Here is a 20,225-nt window from a genome sequence, read left to right on the forward strand (position 1 = left end):
TTGTACCTGACATCAGCCAAAGTTTCTTTGTGATATAGGGGTAGCAGTATTTTCACCCACCTGTTGTAGGGTAATCTTGATGTAAAAAATCCTGTGGGCTGTAGATCTTCAGGACTTTGAAACCCACTCTCACAGGTGAAGTCAATTGGGAAATACCAGCCTGCATGGCAAAATGAGTGGTTAAAATGGCTTAGAGGAGGTGAACTATGTACACGCGCCAGTGAAACTCAGCCAGAGCTGCCTAAACGACCACTTCTGCCAAGTATCCAGCGTCGTTTAGTGTTTCAGTGGCTTATACTGGCCCCCTGCAGATGTCCTGTCCCATGCTAGTCCTCAAGGATACTCTGGTCCCCCGAAGCAGCTCACTTTTGTTACCGCCAACTAACAAGTTGACGGCAACTGTGCCTGCACGGCCCTGGCTGAGCACATCCTCGTTCGGGGTTCTGGTGCAGGCGCAGTACAAGGAAAGCTTGTATTGTCCCTGCGCAGGATGCTCCTGGTGACGTGAGCTGGAGCAAGGATGTACACAGCCAAGCAGGCGCAGTTGCCGTCGACTTGTAAGGCACCAGAAGTGAAAGTGAGCTGCAGCAGGAGACTGGAGGATCCTTGAGAACCGGCGTGGGACAGGACATCTGCAGGGGGCCGATAAAAGCCCCAGGTTAGTGAAACTTTTTTTTTTTTTAACACTGTATATCAACTTCAAGGCAGGGAACTTGCTTACCAAACTTGCACGTTTTACCACATCCGAAATTGCTAATGTAAGTCAACAGGATGACTCACACTTGCAATGCAATTTCCTATGTGGGGAAAAATGAACAGCCTGCAGGATAATATTGCACATTGCATACAATTCCCATAGCCCAAGTGCACCTGTCATCATCTAATTGTGAATGACCCACATGTTAAAACATGGTTTATTAACAAAAACCTCATCTGCAAACAACCAGGGTTGGTGTAAGGCTTGGTGGTGTATTCTCCACAGTCAGCATGCAACGCATGAGCTGACGTGGAGGAGGTACACACACTAGCACAAGGAAACAGGCTATCCCTAGTATAGTGGAGGGGAGGACTGACTCCAATAGGAGATTGTGGCGCACAGAGCCGGTGCAGATCCGACAGCCACAAACAATACTTTCGTTATAACGTCTCAGCGCAAAGTAGCGCTGAGCACATAAACCAGAACTGAGGAGATCAGGACAGGTAGACAGAATGAACGCTTGCTAGCTAGTCGCTACTTAGTGACAGCAAGCGTCCACAACTAGACAGACTGGAATGAGGCAGCCAATGCGTAGCGGCGATGCCGTGCCTCACAAAGACAGGACAGGATAGTCAGGAAATAGCAGGATCAAGATAGATGAACGTAACACAGATAAATATACAATAAGTATGTTTTCCTAGCGTATTACAATTACAGCTATCAATGAAACTATTTGTAACGTCTGACTAACATATGTATATATCGGCAATGAACCGATATATGACATAAGCAGGAACGCTGACTAGGACTGGAGTAATACAGGGAACAGGACTCAGAAGGATTCGCTATCTCTTCGCAGAGATGAACGCAATCCACAAACGGTAACAGAACAGGATTCAGAAGGATTCGTTATCTCTTCGCAGAGATGAACGCAATCCACAAACGGTAACAGAACAGGATTCAGAAGGATTCGTTATCTCTTCGCAGAGATGAACGCAATCCACAAACGGTAACAGAACAGGATTCAGAAGGATTCGTTATCTCTTCGCAGAGATGAACGCAATCCACAAACGGTAACAGGACAGGATTCAGAAGGATTCGTTATCTCCTCGCAGAGATGAACGCAATCCACGAACAGAACCAGGAGCAGGGTAACTACCTCAGCACGGGTGGTCACGGTACGCGCAACCTACCAAAACGTGCTGGAAAGCTGACTAACTGCACACAGGATATAAACAGTTCGTGTACGTATACATCAGCGACACTGATGTATCAACGTAACACAAATACAAGGAAAATAATAAACGTGCTGGTATGCATATATATTGGCAATGAACCAATATATGATGCAAAGACCAGCAAAGTATCTTTAGAACAAGAAACACGATCGGGGGCTGAAGCGACAGCAAGCCAGGCTTAAACTGAAGCTATGAAAACCCAAGGAAACCCTGCGGGAAGCAGATCTTTATACTGAGGTCATCCAATGGGAGCAGACATGCAGATTCCCACACAGGTGAATGATAATCAGTCACAAGCTGACAGCAGGGAAAGACAGACAAAGCTATGCAGCTTGCATGGAAAGACATCAGAACTGCCTGAGCTGCAGCACTACTACTTCCAGCAACACCTGCTGCAGCAGCGATCATTACAGTTGGTTACCACATACCAAAGTGTTCCCTGCATTACTTGTTAATTTATTGCTCTTCAAGGGTTTATCTGACTGTACTTTTCTTTCAGCTATTAATTGTCATCTTTGAGTTTTGGGCAATGTAATATTCTAGCCATTGTAGTTCATAAAAACCATGCAAGATATTTGTCAGTATTCATGTCATGTTGTTATTCATGTTGTGTATTCTTGTTTATTTGCAGGAAGAGTGTTTCTTGAATCTTGAAGCCCCGATAGCCAGAGTTTGTGGATATGACACACCATTCCCACATATCTTTGAACCTTTCTATATTCCTAGTAAATGGAAATGTTTTGATGCATTACGGAAAATGATTAACTACTGATTAAAGCAATACAGTTTTTTCTGTAAGTATTTCATACTTTTTATCTGATAGAAGACGATATTTTGATCAATACAGAATTACAGTACATTTCACCTTGTGAAATTATATAAATCTATACCATTTAACATTTAATTTGGCTTCATTTAAGATTTATAACTGGTAATTATTTTATGAATCTTTGTGAAAAGTATAAATAACAAAATTCTTCTTTTTGTGACTCTTAAAATTTGGTTGTTACAAGGGATTAGCAAAATACAGTCTCGTAAAATGGAGTACTGAAAGGCAGCGACTGCAGGAGGAGGAGGTGGGCCCTGAGATGGAGCGGGGACTGCATTCCTATGTGGCAGCATGAGCTGGATGGACTGCATCAGCAATGCCATCTAGGAGTGTATATACAAATATGAAAAATACTGTATATACTTCAGTATAAGTCTAGAAATGTAGGTCTGATTCACTTCATAAAAGTATAGGGGTCGACTTATACAAGTCACGGGTAACACTGAGCACACTGAGTAATGTGTGTACTAATAGTGACATTCCCAATTGCAGCAATTTACCCAGTGGTAAGTTATACTTTTGAGGAAAGTAAATGCCAAGAACACACAGGTCTGAAAGTCCTGGCCACAACAATTAACAAGGAAAGGACAGGGGGGAAATACTGGGCTGCATAAAAGGGAATGAATAATTGCAGCACTTGGGGGCCAGGAGGAGGTATTGACTGCACTTAAAGGGCAGTATGGGTTAATGGCTGCAATACTGTATGCAGTGCAGTCATTATCCCATCCTGGTCCCCAAGTGCAGCCACTAACTTTGCTAGGTAGACTTATACTTCAGTCAATAAAAAATTCCAACTAAAGAGGGTTGAATATTGGAGTCGAATTTTACACAAGGTCGATTTGTATTTGAGTTACATTACAATTAGAATGGCCAGACGAAGATAGTGTGTGCATCAGCACTGTGGCTGTCGTCTGTACTCTAGGGAGCAGTAATAAGGTAGACAATATTGTTAGTTTGCATCATGAACTAGATGACATGAATGACACCCACCAGTTGTACAATACGTTGCGTAACGGTAACAAAGGCAATGGAACCTTTCTATGTGGCAATTCTGGGGTTTTTTTATGTCCTGTTGAATGGCCTCCTTAAACTAGATAGCTAGCTGACAGTATAACAAGCATGACATTGGAGATGATTGCACTAATAACTATGATGATTAACTATTTTGCACTGAATAGCAAAAAAGTTAAACTGAGGCAGCTGCAGCTGACAGCGAGTTGGTGGTAGCCACAGACTCAGCACGTGAGCAGTGTGGCTTCTCAGAGGCACCTTGCTTGGCCAGTGAGTCCTTGAGTCAGTCAGTCAGCGACATCTGCAGGGGGGGAAAGGGGGGGGGGTGTCACTGCTAACTAACCCACCTTTCATTAATTTTCAAGAAAGTGAGATGATGAGGTGGGGGGAAGGCATTAGCAAAAGGCAGTAACAGAGGCAGTAATTATGGTGCTGCATGGTAATAGTTTGCACATTTTTCTTTTAGCTGCACCGTTCACCACCTACCTCATCCGTATTCAGTTCTGTGCACAAGACAGGAGCTTTGTCTACTTATGGTGGCCACTAGTGATCCAATCTTTTTCATCCACTCTTACCATTTCTATGTAATATAAAGTAACTGTCTGAAGTATCCATTCAGTATATTCACTCAATTTACCTTTATTCTACATAGATTTGGTAAGATTGGATGAAAAAGATTGAATCATTAGTGGCCACCTTTAGCCTGAGTCACTGTATCTGCTGAGCTTGCTGTAGGCCACAGTAAATGGGATTTGAAGGTCCCACTTTCTAAACATGGCAGCCAGTGCAGATTCTGTATGGATAAGGTGTCCAAAACACATATTTCCAAATTTAAAAATACAGAGCCAAAATATAATTATAATGTAAACTATGTAATGTGCACTTCAAAACTTAAAAACAATTTTTGTTTCTAAAAAAAAGATCCCTTTAATAATTTAAATTAGTGTCATGCCCAAATAATTTTGGGAAGTTTTGCTTATTTCATATTTGATATTCAATTTTAGTGCTTATCTAGTATTTTTCCTTGCCCATTTACTATTCATATTTACTATGACCTGGCTCTGCTTCCTTGTGGCAGAGCCAGGCAACAACAGCTTAGTTATAGTGTGCACCAACTGTCAGTATTGTCAGAGAGCTTTACTAAGGTACACCCTTCCGTTTAGCTCGGCTGGTCAGATTCCGATTAAACATGCTCTCAGCAAGCAGACCGGCCCAGCTTGGGTTGAAGCATTCATCAGTCAAAAATGAGGAGAAGCCAGGAACCATCCACAAGGCTTTAAATCCATGTGGGTTGCATGAAAAACTGTATACAAACTTCAGTGCTCCACACTCTGTGCCGTGTAGGATGGGAGATGATGTGAGCGTGAGATCCAGCAGAGCATGTGAACAAACTGTAGTGCTGCCATTGGATCTTGCACCCACCTCCGCACCTCTCTTATATTGCACAGAGAGTGTAAAGCATGGAAGTTTGTATGCTGTTTTTCATGCAACCTGTATGGAGATAAAGCCTTTTGGATGGTGCCTGGCAACTACTCATTTTTGATTGATATGTCATAATGTATTCATCTTTAAAAGAAAGATTAAATATATATTTCTGCTAGTCACATTTGTTTTATAAATTGACATCTAGACTTAAACCCTGCACACGGTTAAGCTGCAGGTTTCAAATCAAATTCACTAAATATTTGGTGAAGACGAGAGTCAACCATTTTAATCCATCACCATGAAATTATGAATGAATGGTAATGCTATCTGTCGCAGAACAGAGATAATTCAAAAAATGGTAGGTGGGAGTTCCATTTTTGTTGCAAAAATCCTTCCTGCTGTCGTTTTGAAAAAAACTCTGCTTTACTGAGACAAACACAAATGTATATATTCTATATGCAGTAAGGGCCCTTTTCCACTAGCAATCGCTAGTGTTCGCAGTAAACGCTAGCGATTGCGATTCATAAAAAGTTCAACATTTCCTGGGCGATTTCCCGACGTTTGCGAACGCAATTTTGCTATGCTATGCACTGCATAGCAAAATTGCAGCAAAGATCGGCACGATTCCTATGTTATTTAGCAAACCGTAGCGATTCAGCAATCGCAAACGCTCTAGTGGATAAGGGCCCTTAGTGCAAAGTAATCCGTTTTAGCTAACAATGCAGAGAAACAACTTGTAGGTGGCTTTCAGCTGAAGGCTTTTGTTGTGAAAATTAAAAAAAAGATTTGGCATTTTTATGCTTTCTTTAGTAATGTTCTAAAGTTGCCAGAGTAAAAGATAATATAACTTCAATGTGTTGAGGTGGCCATAAAAGGACTTAATGGGTGAAGATCCATGATTGAAATGGTTATTTGCACTTTTTCCCAAATACAGATTTGTAACAAACAGAAATATAGTAAACCCCCCATTATCTGAAACTCAGGCATCCGGAAGTCTAAACTAATGGGAATGCCTGAGGGGAACAACAGGGGCCGTTGTGCAGAGTTTTCCGCAGCAGAAGTGACTTGCTGATCCTCCGGGTGCTGTCTTCTACAGTTCTGCAACTCCCAGCAGCTCCCTGCATCCATGTACGGGTCACACATGTCATGTGACACGCATCGGCAGTGTCCAGGGGGTAGGTTTTCGTATGGTTGCTCAAGCACACATATCCAGCATCAGGCACTCCCCATCTGTGCTGGGTACAGGGGTTCTTGCTGTACATCTGATTGCTAAATATAAAATGTTAATTTTATGCAACAAACTTTATCAAAAACAATTTGTTTTCCAGCTGTTTGTTAAAGCACAAAGCTTGATACATCTATGGAGGATTGTTACATGTCACTCCTCGTGAGAGTATTCATTGGATGAAGGTCAAACATCAACACTACAAATGTTCTGGACATGAAAATCAAAAGGATTGTCCACTTCTGGGAAGGGTTTTTTTTCTATTTTTTCTCTAAATAACTTGAAAATCAATGTACATTTAATAAATGGATATTTAATAAACGAGAAATGTGTGGTTCATTTTTAGAGGACTTTTCTTTTTTTTTACATAAGTTCATCAAGCATAATATAGCAGAACAGGCTTAATGAATGTAAATGCATATAATGTTGTTTTGCTGTAGGCTGTCAAATGTTGTAGTCTACGTATGTTGGGAACATTGGCAGAATGATATAAATCGTTTCTATTAAGGTTGCTAGTAGATTTTTTTTTGTACAAAGGCTTTTTATCATGATGATGGTCTCTTAAACTTTATCCATTTCACATGGTCTTCTCATCTTTCTCCTGACTCATTCACTGCACTTCCAGTGCCTTACTCGAATGCAGATGAACTAATTTTTGCATGGAGGAGAAATACAGCTACATAATGTTGTGGTTCAGTAATCCGCTAAATAGCATGATGGGAGACTATATTGGCACCCAACCTTATTTACTTTTGCTGATTTATAAGATTTTATTTTTACGTAAAGTGAACAAAAGACAACATAAGTAAACAGAACAGAACATTTTTGAATGTCCAGAAAGAGCTCAAGTAAGAAAGGGTTTAAACTGTGATCCCTAAATCCTTTGGACTCCAGCAAAAAACCGTGAGAGCCATTACATCACACAGTCTTTGTTTAGGGTGGATTTTCCCTTGAGTAGTGTGATCAGGTGATACACTTCACAAAGGTACAGCTGTATAAATGTACTAAAGAAAAAAAGAACAGTGCTCAAGGTGTGTATAGATGATGTCCCCCGGCCGATAAATCAGGTCTCACCTCGTTTCTGTGGGCCGTTTTGAAGGACGACAGCTGCAGGGACCGCTGTGTGTGAATGCAAGTTTGTATGTTGCAAGTCTATATAATGAAACACAGAGTGTATTGCAGTGTTAGGGCCTGAGCCCTCTAACGCATTTGTGTCAGCTTTTCAACAACACATCAAGGTAACAGATGCTTAAAAACAGACAGAAGTGACACACATGCATTAGTGGGCTCAGGATCTAAACTTTTATTGCTGTAAATGTAACAGTTGACAACTTCCTGTTCAACAGGGGCAATTATGGGGATTAAGCACATATGAAAACTTCTCTCCTACCGGATCTTATGTCATTTCCCTTGTAAAGCTATTTAATCATGTTTTTCTGTCAATTTTGATACCTGATGAAGCATTGGAGAGCCCCTGGAAAATGAGTTGTAATTAGCTTGTTACATTTACATGGTAAGGTCTTTAGGTGCTTGATAGTGTAATAAAGGCAATATCACCAAACATAAAGCAAATTGTCTGAGGTACATGAGACAATTTGGTCTGACGTTAAATATACAATATATAATACTTTGTTGGAAGTTTCCATAATGGAACACCTGGGGGTAATATTCCACAGCCAGCTTTATTTATATAGATCCAGAAATCTTCCTCCCATTTTATTGGGGGAAATGTTATATGAAGGTAATGGCCCCTTTCTCAAGGCCATTTTTAAGAATTTCATTTTTAAACAATTTGCCTTTACAATTGTCTTATAATATTTTACGTGTACCTGAGATGGGATAATCTGCTGCAATTATACTAACCTGGGGCTTCCTCCATCCCCATGAGGTGTGTGGGCTTGTCGTCCTCTCCGTTCACTAGGATATTCCACCTGGTAATCTGGCCAGTCATGCGCTTCTGCACGTTAGCGACCCAAAATTCAATGGAATCCTATTCCATAGTAGGGCTTTTTGGCGCCTGCTGTGAGACCGCGCTGCACTTAAGCTTGGTGCGACTATAGCGGTAAGCCATAGTCCACACCCGTGCACTAGGTAATTCAGGGATCTGACGATTGCCCGGACCCTGATTTACTTCTCCCTCTGAGTTGTGATGACTCAGAGGGGAATAATATTTAACATCCCCCAGAATTTGTGCAGCAGCAGAATGAGCCATCATTCGGCTCATCCTGTTCCGAAAAGCCCTGGCGCCAGCACGTTATGTACGCATCCTATCCACCACCTCTCTGGGAATGAGTGGGGCTGATGAGAACATACAGATCATTTTAGATGGCTGAAATCTAAATTGGATTTCATTTTTCTGTGAATTCTCCTATTGCTGAATCATCTCCAGCCTGACAGCCTCCTCAAAGCTGACCTCAGACTGGGAAACCCTTCAACACTCAGCTCCTACTCTGGTCTGTAAGTAGCCATTGGATAAATGCACAAATTGACCCTGCTGTGTTTCTCCTTTTTAAAAGCGAGAGCTGCCCCTTTTGGACTTAAACAAACTACAGTCTAAAATATCTTGGAATTAATATTAGTCCTGCTCCTGATAAGCTCTAAAGCTTAAATTATACCCCACTTTTATGCAAATTGCATGGTTTGCTGGATGACTGGTCCATATACTCCCTCTTGCTCATGGGCTGGACATAATGGACATATTCTTCTGTCATGCTGTCCCTACCATTTGGAATGCCTTATTATACCCAATCAAGACTCCTCCAACCCTGGAGGTGTTTAAATCAAAACTGAAAAGCCACCTTTTTAGTCTGGCATTTATGATCACATGAAGCATACGGGTCAAGGGAAGGAGGAAGTGGGAGCCGTGTGCAACAATTAGCAACTAAATGCACATAATTCTAAAAATGCAAAATCTTTATTAATTCCAAAAAGCACACATAGTGTATCTTGCCATAACAAAACTTCTTCCCTGAAACGCATCACAAACTTTTTATGGCTATAAATAAATGCTGTAGATACTCATGTTTTAGGAACTTTGTTAAATCAAAAGACATATCTAATAGAAAGTGGATGTAATACTAAATTTTCAACTTTAACTCATTTTGTGACATTGATTATTTTAAGTATTTGATTTTAGTTAGGGATAGAGAATTTTATCTTGAAAATGTGTGAAACGAATGTTTGCGGCTAGCCCTATTGACTCTAATGGCAGTTGAACTTCTAAAGCCTTCAGGGTATCTCTTCAGCCACAATTTCTTTAAAAAAATATTTGTACAAAGTGTCCAAAAACTCGGACAGTGACATGGCAGGGGGATCAATGGTAAAGTATTCACCCAAAAAAATATGTATTTTACACAAACTCTTTTTGAACTTTTTTAAAGAGATATCAATGGCTGCCGTCTAGCATGTAGCAAATGCTACATGGTAGAATCATCAAATTTGCAGGGTATATTGAGGGAAACAGTGGAAAGGAGATGAAAACATTTTTTCAAAAAGGCCTTGTAGTTTTTAAGAAAGTCCATTTTGAATACTTAAAAGGAAAAGTCTTTTTAAAAATCCACAAAATGACGTTCTGCAGCAGAATTCAGAAAGTCATTCCTCTGGGGCTTGCTGTGCTTAGTATAGCAAGTCCAGGGCTGGAAATGGGATTGACGTGGGGCAGCATGGTGGTGTAGTGGTTAGTGCTCTTGCCTAATAACGCTGGCTACCTGGATTGAATCCTAGCCTGGTCAACATCTGCAAGGAGTTTGTATGTTCTCCCCGAGTCTGCGTGGGTTTTCTCCGGGCACTCCTGTTTCTGCCCAAAGCCATACAGATAAGTTAAGTGGCTTCCCCATAAATTGGTCCTAGACTATGATACATACACTACACAATACATACATATACATATGACTATGGTAGGATTAGATTGTGAGCCCCTGTGAGGGACAGTTAAGTGACAAGACAATATACTCTGTACATCGCTGTGTAAAATGTCGGTGCTATATAAGTACTAAATTGCACGTACCTTCAAATTCACCGGAAAAAAAAACACTTTGCAAAATCGCAATTGCGAAGGAATTGCATTTTATGGTTTGTATTGTGAACTAGGAAACAAATAGGAAGTCCAATCTGTCAGGTGACTTAAAGTACACCTGAATCCGTAAAAATAACCTGTCAGGGAAAAAACCTGACACAATTAATTACTGTAAGGCTTGGTGGTGTATTCTCCACAGTCAGCATGCAACGCATGAGCTGGCGTGGAGGAGGTACACACACTAGCACCAGGAAACAGGCTATCCCTAGTATAGTGGAGGGGAGGACTGACTCCAATAGGAGATTGTGGCGCACAGAGCCGGTGCAGATCTGACAGCCACAAACAATGCTTTCGTTATAACGTCTCAGCGCAAAGTAGCGCTGAGCGCACAAACCAGAACTGAGGAGATCAGGACAGGTAGACAGAATGAACGCTTGCTAGCTAGCGGCTACTTAGCGACAGCAAGCGTCCAAAACCAGACAGACTGGAATGAGGCAGCCAATGCGCTGCGGCGATGGCGTGCCTCACAAAGACAGGACAGGACAGTCAGGAAACAGCAGGATCAAGATAGATGAACGTAACACAGATAAATATACAATAAGTATGTTTTCCTAGCGTATTACAATTACAGCTATCAATGAAACTATTTGTAACGTCTGACTAACATATGTATATATCGGCAATGAACCGATATATGACATAAGCAGGAACGCTGACTAGGACTGGAGTAATAAAGGGAACAGGACTCAGAAGGATTTGCTATCTCTTCGCAGAGATGAACGCAATCCACAAACAGTAACAGAACAGGATTCAGAAGGATTCGTTATCTCTTCGCAGAGATGAACGCAATCCACAAACAGGACCTGGAACAGGATAACTAGCTCAGCACGGGTGCTCACGGTACGCGCAAACTACCAAAACGTGCTGGAAAACTGACTAACTGAACACAGGAAATAAACAGTTCGTGTACGTATATATCAGCGACACTGATGTATCAACGTAACACGAATACAAGGAAAATAATAAACGTGCTGGTATGCATATATATTGGCAATGAACCAATATATGATGCAAAACCAGCAAAGTGTCTTTAGAACAAGAAACACGATCGGGGGCTGAAGCGACAGCAAGACGGGCTTAAACTGAAGCTATGAAAACCCAAGGAAACCCTGCAGGAAGCAGATCTTTATACTGAGGTCATCCAATGGGAGCAGACATGCAGATTCCCACACAGGTGAATGATAATCAGTCACAAGCTGACAGCAGGGAAAGACAGACAAAGCTATGCAGCTTGCATGGAAATAGATCAGAACTGCCTGAGCTGCAGCACTACTACTTCCAGCAACAGCTGCTGCAGCAGCGATCATCACAGTACCCCCGCCCTTAAAAGCGGATTCCAGACGCTTTTCAAAACTGAAATTCCCAACAAAACAGTCCGACTGATAATTCATGATGACCGGGACAGCCCGGCAAGACCGAATTCCAGAATCAGTCCCCACAAGACTGGACCCATCAGAACCAGAACCTACAGAACCATGCCCATCAGTACTACAAGCCCCAATGTGACACCCATCAGAACCATGATTTCCAGAAGAAAGCCCTCCGAAATTCCCTGAGCGATACCCACCGCCTTCCAGGAACCGTTCAGAAACGCCAAAGCCTTTGCAATGCCCACCGGTACTGTCTTTACCAACACAAAACCCACTGTTGAACCAGTCCAAGGCACCAGGACAAGTTTTCTCAGAGACCTCCCAGAACACCTTGAAGCTCCAAAGAGATCCCCATAGGTCAGAATGCCCCTTAGGCTCACATGGAGAACTATCAAGAACCCCTATGGAACCTAGGGCAATTCCCGAGTCAGGGCCACAAGGACAAACTTCAATATCAGGGCTTTCAGGGCACGCTAACACCTTAGACACACTTGGGCATTCTGGCACACAAAGAACATCTGGGCACACCGGCACAAGAGAAACCTCTGGGCATGTCAAGGAACTGTGAGCCTCAGGGTCAGCCAAGACAGGACCAAAACCAGGACTGGCCAAAAAAAAAATCATCATGACTAAACTTCGCAACTACTGGACTTTTACACGAGAATGCTGGATCAGACTTAGATGTCGCTGATTCCAGCAAAGTCAGTAACAAATCAGATTCAGGGGCACTAACAAGACAGGACAAATCTTCTGATGTATGCACTGAACCAGATAGGGACTCCACAACTACCTCTGGACTGGACAGAGACTCATTTAATACACTGGATTGGAGCTCATGAGGCGCTGCAGAACAAGTCAGTATTGCAGCAGCCCCCACTGGACTAGGCAAAACTGAGGAATTCCCTGGACAGGAAGGGGACTCTGGAACCTCTGCCACAGCGGCCAGAGAACCAGAATCTTTCAGGATACAGGGCTGGGTTTCAGGAACACTCATCAGACCGGACTGAAATTCTGAGATTTCTATTATTTTGACCAGAGAATCAGAATTATCCATGTTACAGGGCAAGACTTCTGAAACATTCAGAGGACAGGGCTGGAGTTCCTCGGCTGTTACAACACTGGAGAGGGACTCAACAACATTGGTTAAATCAGACTGTGTACAGGGCAAGGTATCTAACACAATTGCTGACGAGGACAATATTTCAATGGCTTCTGCTTTGCTGGGCAGAAATTCACCAAGTTTTATTAGAGCAGACTGTAATTCTAAAACAGCTGCTAGACAAGTGAATATTACTGCAACACCAACTGAGGTAAGCAGTGCCTCAGACTCCTCTGCTAGAGGGTTTGAAATATCCAAAGTACTGGGTGAAGCATAAGTCTCTGCGACCACAGCTTCACTGGACAGGATCACTGAACAGTCCATATTGCAGGGCAAAACCATGGAAGCACCTGCTGGACAGCATAATGATTCTGTGACCTGAGTTTCATTGGAGAGATCTACTGCACAATTCATGGTACAGGGCAAATTTATTGGAACATTTTCTGAACAAGGTAATAATTCTGCGATTTCAGGTTCACAGAGCAGATGCTCTGAGCTATTCACGAAACTAGAGCGAGGTGTAGAAACAGGAAAATCAAGACACAATGTTTGCGCATCTGAATCACCATTCAATTGTAAAATTGGAAAATTCAGATGCTGGGGTTCTGAGGTTTCTGGACAGGATTGCTGGGACTCGGAAACTGATGTAGTGCATCTATTGGCATCTGCTGGATCAGACAGGAGTTGAACTTTATTAACACGGGTAATTTCTGCAGAAGTGTTTGCAGAGACAGGCAAGATTTTTCTGGTGTCTGTTTCACTGAACAAAGACTCATGAGTACTGGCTAAAATGGACTCAGAAGTCAGCAGGACCTCTGGATTCTCTGCTGAGAAATTTGTGCAGGGCAAAGTTAAGAAAGTATCAGTGGCTTCTGTTTTACTGGGAAGTAACACTGAGTTATCCATGGTACAGGGTGGAGTTACAGGAACATTCACAAGACATGGCAGGGACTCAGTAACTGGAGAAGTGGGACAGTCTCCAATTGACAGTGTGTCTTCCCTGGTATCAACTGATTGAATCGCATAAAAATCATCCAAAATCATTTTCCACACATCGATCAATGGAGCCACAAAGTCATACCCACACACACCAGTTTTTATTAGGTTATAGGCAGACTTAATGCATGCATTCAATACTAATTCACTTTTTGCACTGTAAAATTGACAAAATGAACTTGAATCATTCTTCCATTCATTGACCAGAGCTTCCATCTCTCCTTTCTCAAATGGAGGATTCCAAGCATACTTAACAGGCAGATCACAGTTTGCAGATATGATTGTGGCAGGGACATATATTGTGTTAATTAGCAGGTGATTGGCAGATTCCTTATTCTTAAGAATCTCTAATACCTGTAGCAAGTGTTGAACTGTAGTGTATGCAAACTTTTCTTGCTTCACAAATAAGTTGATTTGTTCAATACTCTGTAATATCTCCTCATAATCATACTCAGATAATTCTTTTAAACAAAAATCTTTATTTTCCCTAGCCAGTGATGAAAGTTCATTAATAGTTTCATAAGTCCATTTAACTCCCCTGAAAGACAATTGCATTTCATTATCTGTTAATGGCAGAATCTCATTATAGGTCTCAGTCGCTAAGGATAACAACTCTGCAGATCGGACACGTTTCTTAGAACGTTTGCGTTTTGCCTTAGACCCTGCTGTTTTCCCTGCTGTTTTTGGTGATTTATTCAAGGCTGCAGGAAAATTATCAGGAACACTCTCTGCTTGCTGATCATTTTTGAAAAACAATTGAAGGAGCAGCTGATTGGCCTGCTGCCAGGAGTTCATTTAGAGGAAAAGGCAATGGATCTATACGCAACCAGTTATGGATCACAAACGCTAGAAATTCCAGCGGTCTCTCATTCAAATCGGAATGATTGAGAACATCACATGCCCACTGAAGCAATTGCCCTTTAAACAAAATATAAACTAGCTGGAGTGCACAGGTTGAAACAGGAGTCGCTTGGAGATCGGGATTGGCCAGGAACCTGGCACATTCAGAGAAAAACTAATTTTCTGTTTCAGGGTTAAGTTCTTCAAATTTCTTAAAGGAACAGGAACCATAATTAACTGTGTCATACTTTCTGGGAATCCCCCCCACAATGGGGATTGGTAATGGGGTTTTCATAATGTAAGGCTTGGTGGTGTATTCTCCACAGTCAGCATGCAACGCATGAGCTGGCGTGGAGGAGGTACACACACTAGCACCAGGAAACAGGCTATCCCTAGTATAGTGGAGGGGAGGACTGACTCCAATAGGAGATTGTGGCGCACAGAGCCGGTGCAGATCTGACAGCCACAAACAATGCTTTCGTTATAACGTCTCAGCGCAAAGTAGCGCTGAGCGCACAAACCAGAACTGAGGAGATCAGGACAGGTAGACAGAATGAACGCTTGCTAGCTAGCGGCTACTTAGCGACAGCAAGCGTCCAAAACCAGACAGACTGGAATGAGGCAGCCAATGCGCTGCGGCGATGGCGTGCCTCACAAAGACAGGACAGGACAGTCAGGAAACAGCAGGATCAAGATAGATGAACGTAACACAGATAAATATACAATAAGTATGTTTTCCTAGCGTATTACAATTACAGCTATCAATGAAACTATTTGTAACGTCTGACTAACATATGTATATATCGGCAATGAACCGATATATGACATAAGCAGGAACGCTGACTAGGACTGGAGTAATACAGGGAACAGGACTCAGAAGGATTCGCTATCTCTTCGCAGAGATGAACGCAATCCACAAACAGTAACAGAACAGGATTCAGAAGGATTCGTTATCTCCTCGCAGAGATGAACGCAATCCACGAACAGAACCAGGAGCAGGGTAACTACCTCAGCACGGGTGCTCACGGTACGCGCAAACTACCAAAACGTGCTGGAAAACTGACTAACTGAACACAGGAAATAAACAGCAGGAAACAAAGCAAGCGCTCACCAATATGGGCCGCATCTGAATGACTCACCACCTCATATGCACCGCTTAAATAGCTCAAATACACACTCAGCAATCAGACAGATGCAAAACATATGCAGAACTAAACTAAATACTTACCATGCAAAACAGGATAGCACAATGGGTGCTGCTAGCCTGGTAGTTACAGAACTGTGGATACAAAATATAGGTAAAAGGCTGCGCATCCCTGACCAATACTGTACAATTGAATGGTTAATCGCTGTGGCGCACACCGCCCCCCCTGGACTAAAATGTACGCCCGCATCCAAACAATGCAATACTGGTCTATGGAGAAATTTTAGCTTCCACCATAGTTTTGCATGCAAAAATATAGATATACTGGACATCTGCACCAACGTTGAGGTAAATCTCCAGAGCAGATGCATACAGGAAATAAACAGTTCGTGTACGTATATATCAGCGACACTGATGTATCAACGTAACACGAATACAAGGAAAATAATAAACGTGCTGGTATGCATATATATTGGCAATGAACCAATATATGATGCAAAACCAGCAAAGTATCTTTAGAACAAGAAACACGATCGGGGGCTGAAGCAACAGCAAGACGGGCTTAAACTGAAGCTATGAAAACCCAAGGAAACCCTGCAGGAAGCAGATCTTTATACTGAGGTCATCCAATGGGAGCAGACATGCAGATTCCCACACAGGTGAATGATAATCAGTCACAAGCTGACAGCAGGTAAAGACAGACTAAGCTATGCAGCTTGCATGGAAATAGATCAGAACTGCCTGAGCTGCAGCACTACTACTTCCAGCAACAGCTGCTGCAGCAGCGATCATCACACTTACCTTATTAGGATTTCCCTTGCTGTTATACGGGGCACTCCAGCACCCCCATAATTACACATCTCAATTTCTGCACACGCATAGTAATTGTGCTGACCCTCTAATTACTTCCGGGTCAGCGCCAACTTCTGTAATACATTGTCTCCGTTCTTTAGTGTAGAGCAGTGGACAGGTTGTAATGTTCCTGATTGCCACAAGAGGGTGCACACGTGCAATATTTGTACTACTACACTAGATTCAAAATGTATCTAAATACACAACTCTGCCTGTGGTCACGCTTCACAGCTCTCCTGCTGCATAGCGAGAGCTGCGAGACGGGCAGTAACTATGCCGCCCGCTAGCAAGGACGAAAGAGCAGGCGGAGAGGAGATCATAGAGGCGGCGAAGGAGATAAACTGCCTCTTCCTCTCTACCGCATCGACGTTTTGTCAGAAGTAGAAGATCACAGAATGGCAGAGCGGGGGCACCAGGGGGAAAATTAAGGTGAGGTTTGTGCTTGTGGCTCAGTCACAGCACCTGCAGCATAAAAACCACTGTTATAACCACTGTTATTAAAACACAGCACATGGTTCAGGGGTACTTTAAGTCTGCCACACATTGACAGACTTTCTCCCAACATGCCCAAAAGATAGATCACTCTGATCGACATTTAATCGGAGGGATTTGTCATTGCAACACACTGCACATAGATTATTCATAGATTTCAACTTGAAATTACCGCTGCTCCCCCATGCAGAGTATTAGCATAGCATAGTGCTCTTTCAGGCAACTCTACAGCTGGCAAGCTGCAGATGTGAGAGCCTTCTTCTGTGCTGCCATCATCTCTTGGTGCCTGTAGTGACCTAGCTGCATGTGCATGCTCACCTACACTGCCACTTCACAGGGTGGACGGCAGCAGTTTATACCACTCAAGATACTTTTCACATGTGGGTAGCAGAAGTCCACAATAGTTCAAGCAAATGCTGCCACCAACAGGGGAAGTGATGTCATTTTTGTGAAACCTTCCCTAGTATGAGTCGAATGCTCAATTTCCTTAAAGGTCAACTGAAGTCAGAGGAATATGGAGGCTGCTATATTTCTTTCAATTTAAAGTGTACCAGAGATGTCACATTCCCTTGGCACTGGAGGTTCTGCGCCTGAGTAGTACTAAATGCCCAGGCGGAGACTGCTTCCGAGTGTCACGAGTATGACCAGACTGCACATGCGCGGTAAACAGTGACTGGGATATGTACCGGGGGACGCTGTGGAGGAATGGAGATGACCAGGAGGATGGCAATGGAACCCACAGCTGGCATGGGGCTAGATGAACCCCCAGGTAAGTATAAAAGCTGCTTAGTCAAACCTCTTTAGTTATCTTTAAGCAATGCCTGTTGCCTAGCTAGGTTGCTGATACTCTGCTTCTAATACTTTTAGCCATAGACCCCGAACAAGCATATGCAGATCAGATGTTTCTAACATTGTCAGATCTGACAAGATTAGCTGCATGCTTGTTTCTGGTGTTATTCAGACACTGTGGCAGGAAAATAGATCAGCAGAGCTGCCAGACAACTGGTATTGTTTAAAAAGAAATAAATATGGCAGCCTCCATGTTCTGCTCACTTCAATTGTCCTTTAACACTGGACAAGGGCAATTTGCAATCGGGGAACAGTTTTACACCCTGCTCTCCCCTCATTAATCTTCAGTGTTATGTATTATGAATTCAAATCAGCTAATTGCGAACCATATTTAAAGAAAAGATCACAGTTTGGGCTTTAATTGTGTATACACTGTATTATCCATCCACAGACATTTAAGTGCTGCTGCTGTTCCACTCCAGCAAGTCTTTACGTGTAAAGGAATGGGCAGGTGATGATACTTCTTCAAATATTAATCTAATACTCTATTTAAAAAGACCCCTTAAGGCTTTGATTTTTTTTCTACTATTCAAATACATTTTTACTTTTACAATTTAACTGCTGTTTTCAGTTAACCTGTTTTGTGTTTTTTTTTTCTTAAGATATTTTTTTAAATATGAAAGAGGTCAAGTGCACAAACAAAAGCTGAAAAAGTCTGTACAATTCTATATAATTTGGCATGGTTAAGTGTAGCTATTTATTCCTACTACAATTTACTGTTTGACTCTCTATGCCTACAATTTAAATGCTTACAGCGGACCAAGATAGTTTATTTAAGTGAAGTCTAACCCACACATACAGGATGCAGCTTCACAATTATACAGAAAGAGGTTAAAAGAATGAAGTTCAAATAGTATAACAAACTGCTGTAAAAACTGTGCAACAATGTGTATTTTATTAAGGTAGCATGGTAATTTTAAAATTATCTTTCTGTTTTCCTATCCACTTTTTTTTTCTTTATTTTTTAACCTTAGAGCCTTTAAAAAAAGGTAATAATGATACTAACCACTTGCATTTCTCAGTGACCTTTTAGATACAGACAATATAGTAATCAAATAATAGACTTGAAATAAAAGCCTGGACTTATGCGACGATAAATGTAGCCAGCACTTTGGTTACCCATGTTTGACCTTTTACAGAGGTTATGAATAGTGGACAGGAACAGGCTAGATGTGACCCTCATTGTTTACTGGCTGTTCTCTAAAGGTGCCCATACATCTTACGGTGTATGGACAGATCTCTCTCTGATCTAATCTGATACACTGCAGGCCAATTCCCAATTGATTTCAGCGTGAAATCTTTTGGTTATTGCTCTTTTGACATCACCTTACCGACTCTGTCTCTGGCGAGTTGGCTAGTATATTTAGGCAGCTAACACCTGTAATGATCGGTGAAGCACAGAGAGGATCTGATTACCGGTGATCTGCAGTATCACTGGGAATGCAGATATATACCAGATTATAAGTGATCTGCAGTATCACCAATAATCCTATATACTAGCTAACCTCTGTTCATCTGAGTAGAGTGTAGTGTTTGGTGTAACAGTAACACTTCAAGGACTAGGCCTCAGTGCAGCAAGGAGTACTGCACAGATTCCTTCCGCAGACCTGAGCTCTCCAAGATGGGGGGAGTCAGACTGACAGTAGGAAGGATTGTCTGAAAGTAACCCTCAGGACGAAGGGTCGCTAACAGAGCGAGGAACCGCCTCTAATGGTAAGGTCGGTTCTCGAGGTCAGACAAGCCAGATCGTACACACATGGACAGATGGTACAAGATCAGAAGACAAAGGCGGAGTCTAAGTACAGGCAGGGTTCGGCAACGGAGTATCAGAAATATCGAGGTACAAGATCAGAGTTCAGGAGGATAGTCAAGGCAGGCAAAGGTCATAACAGATAATCACAATCAAACTAGTACTTTAGCTATCAACAGAATCTAGCTAAGTGTAGGATTACAGCTCCAGCTGGTCCCGGCACACTTATGGATCTGACTACGGATCTGGGTGCTCCCACATATGTGATCGCACGCCAGACAAAGAGCAAGTGAACAGCCAGTGGTATATATACACAAGGACCTTTCCAGGACC

At 42.3% G+C, this 20,225-nt stretch overlaps 1 protein-coding gene across 1 annotated transcript in view; it reads left to right on the forward strand.

The window, feature by feature from the left end:
• Positions 1–6,753, forward strand: part of BCKDHB (branched chain keto acid dehydrogenase E1 subunit beta) — a 301,660-nt gene extending 294,907 nt beyond the window's left edge. The window contains exons 10-11 of the mRNA XM_068279381.1: positions 2,567–2,729; positions 6,529–6,753. Of these exons, the coding sequence (XP_068135482.1) occupies positions 2,567–2,707 (141 nt within the window). The 3' untranslated portion in view covers positions 2,708–2,729; positions 6,529–6,753. The remainder of the gene's footprint in view (positions 1–2,566; positions 2,730–6,528) is intronic.
• Positions 6,754–20,225: the final 13,472 nt, after the last annotated feature.

Source organism: Hyperolius riggenbachi, chromosome 4, assembly GCF_040937935.1.
Source record: "Hyperolius riggenbachi isolate aHypRig1 chromosome 4, aHypRig1.pri, whole genome shotgun sequence".
Classification (NCBI taxonomy): domain Eukaryota; kingdom Metazoa; phylum Chordata; class Amphibia; order Anura; family Hyperoliidae; genus Hyperolius; species Hyperolius riggenbachi.